Here is an 11969-nt window from a genome sequence, read left to right on the forward strand (position 1 = left end):
GGGCATCTGCTGTGTGAAACATATGTCGGTATAGTTGGTGGTTCATTCTGCTGTGGAGACCTCTGATAAATAAGGGACTAAGCCGAAGGAAAATGAATGAATGAAATGAACAATAAAGCCATAAATGCGACTCCATAACAGACTGCATAAGAAACACAGCAAGCTATTTTTTAATCGCCATAGAAACTGGTTAAAGCTTTGCCTGAGCACAATATAACATCCAATGATAAACTCTTACTGTGGACACTCAAGACTTCAGCTCCAGCACTAAACCTCTTTCAATATCTTTTTTATTTTCCTAAACGCTCATTTAAATAAATAAAGCTCTTCAACTTAACACATACTTAAAATGAAACAAACGAAATCATATTTCTGACTCTAAAGTGACACACTGCTCTGCAGGCTGTCTCTCTAACTCCAATCCCCTAGAAGTGGACACCCACAGAAGACAGGCCGAATGCCGAGGGGAACCATTAATCTCTTTTACTCAGCCACAAGGGGACGAAATACACGTCTTGTGACCTTTCTGACCACCTCACCACAGCACTTTCAAAGACCATAGATGGAAGATTTTATGGTGAGTTGAAAGACAGGCAGCTAAGCACCTTTGAATCAGGGTAGCTTTTATGATGGCTGAGTACTGTTGTGAAAATCCAGTGAAGATTAATATTAGTACTTGCTGATCAAAAAAAAGTCACATTTAAGTGCTGAAAATTGGTACAGTAGTTGCAGTATCAGCTTTGCACACAAACTTTGAGGTATGCTTTCTCACTTCATTTATTGAAATTTCATACAACATCAAATTTAAGACAATTACTTTTGGAGTCTGTCCATCCCTATCATGATGACGTAGTTACTGGCTCCTTTCAGCTTTGCAATGGCAATGAATGGTGGCGAGTTATTTTAAGGTTCAAAAAGTCCAAACATCCATCATAAAAGTAACGTATATGATTGTAGTTAACAAATGCCTTCAGAAGTGATGGGTATTTGTGAAAGAAAATAAGTTGATAGGGTGAAGTCAGCTAAAATGGGCCATGTTTTGGTAACAGTATCTCTAAATAGAAAAATTAAAGGTCTGCCATGGTATTGGCTTGTGTCAATGCCCATCATTAATGCTGAAAAGTACAGAGATTTTGGAGCACAATATGCGGCCTTCTTTTCCAGGGACGCCCCTACATATTTTAACAAGACAATGCAAAACCACATTCTGCACGCATTACAAAGTCCTGGTTGTGGAGGCAGAGGATACAGGTATTTGACTGACCTGCCTGCATTCCTGACCTGTCTCCAATAGAGAATTCTTGGCGCATTTTGAAGTGCAAAATGCGACAACAAAGACCCCATATTGTTGCACACCTTAAGACTTGTTTGCAGGATGAATGGGACAAAATTACACCTGAAACACTTTATCACTTGGTGTCTTCAGTCCCTAAATATTGTTTAAATGTTTTTTAAAAAGAATAGCAACAGTACCATTTGGTTAATGCTTGTCAACTTTTTTTGAAATGTGTTGCAAGAACAATTGGAACACGTGTTTAAAAAAAATAAAATCATAAGGAACACATTAAATAATGTACTTTTGTATTGTCTGCCATAAAATACAAGTCCAGAATGATTTAGAAGTCACTTTTTTTGTTTGTATTTTCCATAATGACCCAACTTTTTCAGATTTGGGGTTGTACAATATAATTTTGCCTATTTTACCTGATAACCAGCTTTAGCTGACTTCAGCCTTCTTAAATTTTTAAAAAGTATCATCACTGGTTCCGACAGCTCTATACATATTATTAGAACTATATATTTCTTTAAAACATCTAATTTTAAAGAAAATTGTAAGAGAATTTCTCTCCTGCCTTATATGTTTAAATCGAAGTACACTTATAAGAAATTACAGAAGATGGAGGAGGCTGCAATGGTTAATAAATTAAAATTTATTCATTTCTACTTTGTTATTAAACTTTTTTTTTATTGCACAGTTTCTACAATTTACAATCAATCTACAATCATATTTAAAATGCACATAAAAATAAGTGGGTAGAAACGTTGGAAAGTTCAGCTTAGAATTAAATATACATCCAAACTCACAAGTGTGAGTAAAAGTAAATATAATGGCTAAGAATTGACTACTGTAGATACATTATCATTTCAGTACATAGAGAGGGAAATCCTTTAAATTTAATTTGAATCGCAAATTCAACTCGGCTCCCAATTAGCCTACTTTACCAAACATCTTCCCCGTTTTTCTACCGTTTTAGCAACAGCGGCTAGCACCTGAAGGTTAAATCTAACAACAATTCTGTGAGGTTATAAAAAGCTCTAGTGACCCAGTTTCCATCTGCACTCCCCCTTTTATCTCGACAAGCCATGAAAAACAGGCAGAAACAGGGAAGATGTCAGAGCTGCATGCGCAGAGGAAAGCGTTCGTTTGGCACCGGTGGGGAGTAAGTGACCCTTGGACAGATGGAAGCGCAGCATGTCTGGCAGAGACAGTTTCGGCCTGGCCTAATGGGTCATGCAGTCACCACCATGAACCCTGGCCTTAGACAAAATATGGCTAGTTGGGTTTTTGTTTCGGCAGAAAGAAAAAAAATGCCATATTTACAATAAATTTACTGACCATAATAAACTACACTGAGAGAATAGCACTGCAAGATCAATAACGATAAAAGGAAAAACAAAAATTGCTTGCAAACCATGCAACACAGCAGCAAGAAGACTCTTTGAAGAACAGTAAAAACTAAACCTAACATCTGACACACCTGCAATAGTAAATAACTAAAAGATGTACAAAATTTTTTATGCATTATTTCATCCATAATGCAGACATAATAAATTGGGTAAACAACTGCATATGCAAGCAATATTATTATTAATATTTTTCTTTTTAAATAATCAAATTCAAGAAATCTAAACATCACTGTAACTGTGTTAAAGTATTATTTAGATATTCACTTATTTTATATATATATAAAAAAACAATATTAGACTAATATTATATTATAATAAATAGTTTACTAACATTCATGATTGTTTTTCTTCTACTTCCACCTAAATAAATCCTCTGTGATTTAACATTTGGAAAACTGCAAGGAAATTTCTCTGATGAAACTTTTCTTTTCAACGTTACCACACTGTAGACCACTCAAATGTGAAGATGTTTGGCATATACTGTATTTTCCAAAGCACATTTTAGAAGCAACCAAATTTAAAGCACTCAGAGATGGAGTTGGATGGATGGATGGATCATGAGCTGCTCACATCAAAAGATCACAATGCAGTACTCATTTTTTTTTATCTTTCAGTAATTTTTACAAATAATAAGACAACTTACCAGCCTCTCGTGTTATAAGAATATATACATACCTTATGTTTATGATAAAAATATACACTGCTGAAGGTTTTTTTTTTTTTTTTTAAATAATTCCCAAGTGGTTAACAGAGAAAGAAACAATTTCACACATACTGGAGACACCAAAGTCTTATCTTACTTCTTGTAAAAGAGGTAAAATAGATGCCCGTTTTTAATGCACATTTTAGTTCAATTGTCTACGAAGCAAACCTCTGTAGTCCAATGATTGGCCAAACTAACCTAACTTGCCTGGTTAAACAAGTTAAGCCTATTCATTTATTAAAACTTATTAAAATCTTGCAAAATAACTGGTATGCATTGTCTTCATTGCAAAGACAAAATAATTTATTACAAATTAGTTATCAAAACAATCGTTTAAAAAAATGTTGAAAATACTTATTTCTGTTAAAGGTACAATATGCTGCATTATTCACTAAGATAAATTGTTCTCTGATATCTACATTGAATATCACATAGAAAAAAAACATTCAAACACATACATAAAAACACATACACAGCATGATGTTCTCTAAAATAAATGAGAGCAACACATTTTAACAAACAAAGTAGATTAAAATATATTTTAACAAATGGTGCCTTGTTAAATCATTTTAACTTAAGTGGTGGAGAGGTTTCTTTTATGTATAATGAGTGAATGAGCAATCACTGAGCAATATAAATCACCAGAATAACCTATTGTGGATAAAATTATAATTTACTGTAAATCGAAAAGAGGCCGACATAGCTGTTTTGTGTTGGATTTTGAAGAAATTAATATCAACCTCTGGATAAACAGTTGATGCTTAATAAATTGTATTGCTATTACTTCACTTTTGAAAAAAAAAAAAAAAAAAAATCACAGTAAGAGCTGAGTGCTAAGAAACGATTCTTAGATGTGCACTAAGCTCAATACTCAGAAGTCTAGGGCTGGGCAATACAACGATTTTATCATATATCAACAATGTCTAGGGATCATGGCAATGTCAATTATAAAATTTAATTAATCAGTTGACAATCAACATTAGTGGGAAAAAATAAATATGATGAAGTTTTCAAGTAAATGTAAATATTTAGTTGTATTTAAAATGCAAAGCAATAAACACACTTTACATTTTTGACAAATTCATATGGTTAAGCATGTAGCCTATATATTTTTATGAAGCACATTATTTCATAAATGGATTGTTACCTAAAATTATTTATTTTAGCCCTATAAATACAATTAAAATAAAGTATAGAAGTAATACATTTTTATAATACAAATAAAAAAAGGAAACAACCAATGTAGAGATAAATGTATAATGCCAAAAAGAAACCACATGGAACAAATATAGGTCTATAGCCTAATTGTAGACTTTTATTTAAAAATACAATTAAAATAAATGCTCCTGCATTCAGTTAATTCATTGTCAAATTTAATTGAACAAAATGACATTAAGCCACAAGTTCCTTTTGTAATCAACTAAAAAAAAAACACCCACACTTCCATATCTAAAGCATTTTCCAAATCAAAACTAGATTTAGCCAACTAAAAATGTAAAAACTATTAACTTTATTATTCATGTTTAATCCAAACTTTCTTAAACATCACATTAGGAAACGATGCAGGTTTCTGGACAGAAAAAACAAACGCACGACTCTAAAGGTAAATCATGTGACTGCAGACAAACAAAAAAAATCTTTCTAACAAAAGAAATTAGATATTTTTCCTCCATCAATAACATGGATTGTGCTCACAGCTATAGGCAAATGAATCATTTATTATTTAAGACGGCAAATTGAAGAGTGATGTATTATTATTATTATATAATACATTAGCTCGTCCAGGGCCGGAGTGGGACTCCTTTTCAGCCCTGGAGTTTCAAGCCTCAGACCGGCCCACCTCAGTTCACGACTGACTATATTAAAATAAGGTCATTTCCAAATCAGTTTCTAATGACACTATCACGTCTTTTTATGAGAAAACAGCTGCTTTAGAACTTCAAATGTTCAACAACCCTAACAGTATTATATGTCTTAACAATAAAAATTAAAACAATAAGTTACTTTAACGAGGATCGAACCCGGGTCCGCGGCGTCTTAATCGTATGCACTAACCGCTGGACCACAATTACTGTGTTTAGTATGGAGACAAAACTGAGTTTTATAATCATTAAACTAGATGAAAAGAGAAGAATTGCTGTAAAATAATGAATAAAAAGGCTGTGGTCAAGTAAATAAATAAATTTAAAAAGTGTGACTGCTGAGAGCAACAGATTCTGCAGCTAGGGACACCGGCCCTCGCGGCCAAAAAACGGACCGGCCCACCGGGAATTCTCCCGGTCCTCCCGATTAGCCAATCCGGGCCTGAGCTCGTCAGGTCCTAATGACGTAGAAAAAGACCTGAAGTACATGCAAATCTTGAGGGTGTACCCTGTCTGTACTGGGTTCTGATTAGCCTGCTTTTCACCAATGGTGTTTAACTATACCTACTGTAGGTATACCCAGATTTTCTTTATAGGGCACATTTAAACAAATTATTAAAATAATTTTGCCTTTAACTGTGTGTTTTTATATATACAGATACATTACCGGTCAAAAGTTTGGGGTCAGTAGGATTTTTAAATGTTTTAAAATAAGCTTATCCTGCACCTCAAGGCTGCAAACCCAAAATACAGTACAAATTGTAAAATGTTAATTCACTATAAAATAACTGTTTAAAAGTAGTTTATCATTTAATTTAATAATTTATTCCAGTGATTTTAAAGATTAATTTTAAGCTTCATTCTTCTAGTTTTCAGTCACATGATCCTTCAGAAATCACTCTAATATTAATTATTATTGTTATTATTATTATTATTATCATTATTATTATTAATGGTAATAGTAATAAAAGCAATAATGACTGGAGTAATACTTTCATTTGAAAATACATAAAATAAGTAGAAACAAGTAGAATTTAACATTTAATAAATGCCGCCTTGATGAACAGATAAGTTTTATTTAAATTATATATATCATATATATATATATATATATATATATATATATATATATATATATGTATATATATATATATATATATATATGTATATATATATATATATATATATATGTATATATATATATATGTATATATATATATATGTATATATATGTATATATATATGTATATATATGTATATATATATGTATATATATATATATATATATATATATATATATATATATGTATATATATATATATATATATATATATATATATATATATATATATATATATATATATATATATATATATATATATATATAGGAATTTGATGAGTTTTGGTTGATCTCCACTGGCTTTATCATTTCAGTGCAAATTTTCCATGCTTTTTTGTTGCTTTAAATAAAAGAATATTTAATATTTCAGGTTTCACATCTTGATCAGTAATATAAAAGAGTTATTGAGTGCTCTCATGATATGAAGGCAGCCATAGAGGTGGGTAAGGAAACAATGAGGGAAAAAATGGCATTGTGGTTGTCATGGCAACCAGCTGAAAAACCTGCTGCTTTTATAACATATGTCTGACTTGATTCGGGTGTGCGCATAGCAACAGAAGGATCATACTTATGTTAATACAATTTTAAATACAAAACATGATCTAAATGCAATAGCATTCTTTCAGACATGCCAAATCGAAGAATAAATAAATAATGCTGTATTTCAGAACCCGTCTTTACCCAAATGCAAATGAGAGAGAAGATTATAAGGTCCCCGAAATGCCTGATTCTGCAGAGGAGGATCAGTGGCACATTTTCAAATCGACTGCTTCGGTTGAGTCATGTCAACGCATTAGTATGCAAACAAGTTTCTGGTGCAGTCATTTATCCTAAACAAACCTTTCAAAGAGGATTATCAAGTAGAAATATTGACTACTGCATCTTGACAACAAGAAAATGCGTTTCTTGGTGGACATTAGTGCTTTTCCTATCATATCTATCTAGGGGAAGGCACCTATCGACGTGTGCCGAACCTCATTCCGGACGCCGTGCGGCTCCATAGTCCTTGGCAAGTCTGCGTTGCCATGGTAACTCCCCCAACCCCCCGCCCCAAATGCTGCAGGCCGCATGGAGCAACGTTGAAGAGGCTGCGAATGAGTGAGAGAGATCACCACTGTGGAGAAAGACAAGAATTGCTGCAGTGAAAAGGGGGAGGGGAGCACAAACGAGATTGGTTTAAAAAAAAAAAGAAAGAAAGAAAAATCATTACACCCTCACCCGCATCTCCAACCCCCCTTCTGAACCTTATCGTTTGTATCAGTTTGGGGTGCACAGGGCCCAAGCCTTGCTTTGCAGTCTGGGCACGTTGCTTCCAAACTTCAGACTGCATTCAATTATTTATCTGCCTCAGCAGACACCCAGCAATGTTCAAGCATCTCATAACGCCTATGGCATAAAATATTATTGATGAATTTACCCACCTTATTTTGCAACAGGGAGCTAAGCTTTCTGAATGTGACTTCTGAGTCATTAGCCGTCACAAGAACAACAAATGGTTGTAAATAGCGCTACAAGCCAGTGTGTTTATAATTACGGCCAAACATTAATATCACGTTACTCACTTGTTTCTATGGACTGCTACAGAGGTGCATTAATGCCATCAAATCTTGTAATTATGACAACTTGTAAAAAGCACTTACATCCTCGTAGAATTTTGTAATTATAACACAAGACACTAAAGCCACTGCAGAATAATTGAGCTGCTAAACTGGAGTTACATATACAGCATGTCGTAATATCAAGATCACATTATGTGACGTTCTACTTGGAATTATGCATTACGGAAATACTACAAATGGATCTGCAGAGTTCAGCTGGTACAGTGGTCATGCTCACAGAAAATATGCAGTTTACAAGATATATTTATGAGCTGTATAAGGAAGCGAATGCTTTTTATTAGTCAGAATTGTTTTCATTTTAGTATTTAACAGACGCTTTTATCCAAAGCAACTCACAGCTGTGAACACAAAACCAAAGCAGTGCCTTGCTCATGAGCTTCACCTCTGACAGGGTGAGGGTGTAAGAGAGTTCTGGTTGTTCCGCCATTTTAAAAGCGAAATCGAGGCTGCGGTGGAACTGGGAAGAACCCCGGAAGTATCGCCTGAAGTCACACAGGAATGTTATGTATCTGGCTGTATACTTTATAAGCAAAGAGAAAGTGACACAATTTTATAATTTCACCGCCTTCCGAGTGACCCTAAGGTTCGTTCAGAATCGATAGTGAAAATAAAAAGGGATATCAGACCTTATTTTCAGCTAAGATAAGGGAAATGGCACTAGTTATCTAATGTTTTTTTTTCCCAAACACACGATTTAGATGCCATTTATCAAACTCAAGGTAATAAACTGATTTTTTTCCACATTAGACTTGTCCCAATACTTAATTTCGCAACTAATTAGAACTGAAAATAAAACAAATGTCCATTGTAACATTTAAGCACTGTTTGGCTCGTTCTTAAACAGCACTGATTTGCCATAGTATTCACCGGTGCTCAACAGAAATGACTGTGATTAGCCGTGAAGGTTATCAGTTCACAACAGTATTACAGACAACATGAGGGTGTGCTACAGAGGACTGCATTGTTTTATTGCTCACCAGGGGTTCGTTTTTCATACATGGATTACTCAATTAGCTGGATTTGGATGTTGACGATTTGACACGATCCAGGATCGTTTCGTTCTTCAAAACTCATCTGAGACTTGCTCATGTATTAAACTATATATAAAAGTAAAAAATATATAAATAAAACTTATGCAATCTGCACTTCAAAATAAAAGTGAAAGATTGCTGGTTCAAAGAGAAAATGTATTGATAAGAAATTTTTTGATGCAAACGTGTACATGCACAATAATCGACTTTTAAAAAAACAAAAAAGATAATAATTTATGCAATCATGCACGTGTTTTGATCACTAACATGCCGGTGATTGACACGTTTACCTATATCAAAATGCTTTTTTGATGCAAAATAATTTATAGTTATTCCTCACGCAGATTAAAAAACTTGAGTAGGCCTAGGCTACTATAATAAAGAAAATCTTATCTAAATGTAGAACTAAATACATTGATATGCATTGAAGTACATGATGAATACTCTTGACACATGAAAGTGTAAAGTCTGCAGCTCACAACAAATGAGTAAAGTTATTGCGTGTCATATTACATAAACCGTTTACTGCTAATTTTATGCAATTTTGCTTACATGGATAATTTAATATTAATCAGATGATGTCATTACGTTACTGTGCCGTCAGCCAATCGTTACATTGCTGATCATGATGTCGAGGATCGATAGATCAGTCCTTCACAACACACGCAGCGATCTCAGATCAGTTTATCCAGACATTTTAATCTGATTCCTGAACTTGTTTGAAGAACCAAATTAGCCAGAGATCAGTTATCAAGATTAGAAGATCCAGGATCTGCCAAATCATCTTAGATCATTTAAGCGAGGTACGAAGAACAGACCCCAGGTTACATAGGCTGAAGCAGAAAAGCGTCTTCACTTTGTTTACCTAGTCCTATGAACTCAAGCTTATGAGGACACTTAGGACTATTAGTCATACTCCCAGTTCCACAGACAAGGCTTAAGACTAGTCCTAGACTAAAATGTAAGTCTGAGCTGTTTCAACTAAAATAAAATTGCACCGATTGATTTTTAAATATATCAGTGCCTTTGTTTTGTTTCAAGATACACACCAGTAATGTTTTTTTTTTTTTACAAAGTATGTTTATAAAAATTACCTAAATGTCCTAATTGAACTATGGCCTAATCCTGGCTAGTCTAAGCCCTGTCTGTGAAACCAAGCCTTAAAAGAGTTCATTGTGATTTAGTTTGTTGCCTAATATGATTTTAATTGTTGAAATTAAACTGAACTGAATGATATGAATGTGATGTTTACACCATATCTGCATTTTAAAATTGCAGCAACAGGAGGTTTGTAGTCCACAGCATGTTATTGCAATGTTTACAGAGCTGAATGGTGGCCGCATGAAGTAAGCATATTAAACCTCTCTAACCATTAGGCCAAAGCTGCCCCATTTATGTCCATTCTGATATGGTGTGAACACAGAATTTATTAAGCATTGACAGTTTTATAGAAACACACAAATCCAAGTTTGGGAATTGTTCATAGAACATAATGCGCTGTCGCAAAATGATTATAAGTAGTCATGACATGAACGCAGCAAAAGTTCTACTTGTAGTATGGCAGAATAGTCCCATCTTCTAAATAAAAGGTCCATTCACTATATGGTGAAGGCATTGACGCTGGAATCTCATAATTAATGTAACCTTGATAAGGGTGAACACACCTTTAACACTAAAAATATGGTGTTGATCTAGTGTGGAAAAAAGTTTCCTCATTCAGAGATAGGAGCTTGCGTGACTGAAACATTGAAATATATTAATGTCCAAAGTTTTCTACTGAGAAAAACTATTTGCTTCATCTGACATATTGCAACCATATATTGCATAAGAATATGCTATTTTTGCAGCCCCTTACCAAAATTAACATTGTTTAGTGCAAAATTAGTGTGGTAATGTTTCTGGTGAAGTGATTAGCACATATATCAGTTTGAGATTGCAATGGTTATAACTACAATATGTTTTTTTACATTTATTTATCAAATATGGTTAATAAATTGTCATGGGGACGAATTTGCTCATGATAGCTTAATACTAAACCCCAACGCAACATGACAAAGACGGTTATACAACTTGACCATAATAGCGTGTTAACTGTGGCACTCATTTTGAGCAAAGTAAATAGAAAAGTTTGGACTTCACCATGTTCAAAATACGGTGAATAAGATAGTAAAAGGCCAACAAAAAAGCAGGGACGCGATAACTGATAAAATCACAGGTGGTTTTCCTGTGACTCAAACTCAGAAAATAAATGCTAAGTGTGTGGGCGCTGTAAACAGGTGCGCATTTGAAGACGACACACGTGGACGTGAAGCAGAAACGCAATGTTACATTAGAGAATGAGACAGATATAAGCAACACTTTAAATACCTGATCAACATATAAAAACGCAGTGCCTTTATGAAATTCCTCATGTGGTCCAGTGGATTCTATCATGGTGTGCTTCACCTGCATGTGCGCAGTGGGAGGAGCGAAGAAAGCGAATCTGCAGGCGGCAAACGCGCCGCTGCTCATTAGAAAACATGACCATACCTCAGTGCAGAAGCAGCGGCCAGCAGAGGGAGATCTACCGCCACCCACCGGTCAACCAGTAGCATTGCACAAAACCGGGAAATAAGTGTTTTCACATTTACTATCAACATTTATGAAAAAAGTAAAAAAATAAATTAAATAATATTAAATTGGTTTATCTTGACGGTATTGTTGCCTTTTAGACAATATAACAACAGATAATTTACCTCAACTTTTGATGCTCCGAAGTGCTCCACCTCCCATTATTTGATAGCTTGATAGTAGTTTTAAGTTTAGCTTTTCTTTCTTCTATTTTTAGGGTCTTAAAATGTATATTATCCTACTGTGTTATCCATAGTTAACAGTAAGAGTATGGTCACTGCATTTGACTTAAGTGACTGTTAATTGATGAGCGAGAAATAAATACAATGGAGCTTC

At 34.1% G+C, this 11969-nt stretch overlaps 1 protein-coding gene across 7 annotated transcripts in view; it reads right to left on the reverse strand.

The window, feature by feature from the left end:
* The window catches only part of LOC147833701 (uncharacterized), a 108288-nt gene extending 96779 nt beyond the window's left edge, over positions 1–11509 (reverse strand). For 6 of the 7 annotated variants that reach the window (XR_015509596.1, XR_015509597.1, XR_015509598.1 and 3 more), the window contains exon 1: positions 11391–11509. Coding sequence is in view for 3 of the 7 variants with exons in the window: in XM_087284278.1 (XP_087140404.1) it covers positions 11391–11434 (44 nt within the window). In the remaining 4 variants the exon portion in view is untranslated. Of the gene's footprint in view, positions 1–7347; positions 7488–11390 lie in introns of all 7 variants that reach the window. The other variant, XM_087284276.1, reaches the window with a different exon arrangement.
* Positions 11510–11969: the final 460 nt, after the last annotated feature.

This window comes from Danio rerio, chromosome 15, assembly GCF_052040795.2.
Source record: "Danio rerio strain M-AB ecotype USA chromosome 15, GRCz13ab, whole genome shotgun sequence".
Lineage (NCBI taxonomy): Eukaryota > Metazoa > Chordata > Actinopteri > Cypriniformes > Danionidae > Danio > Danio rerio.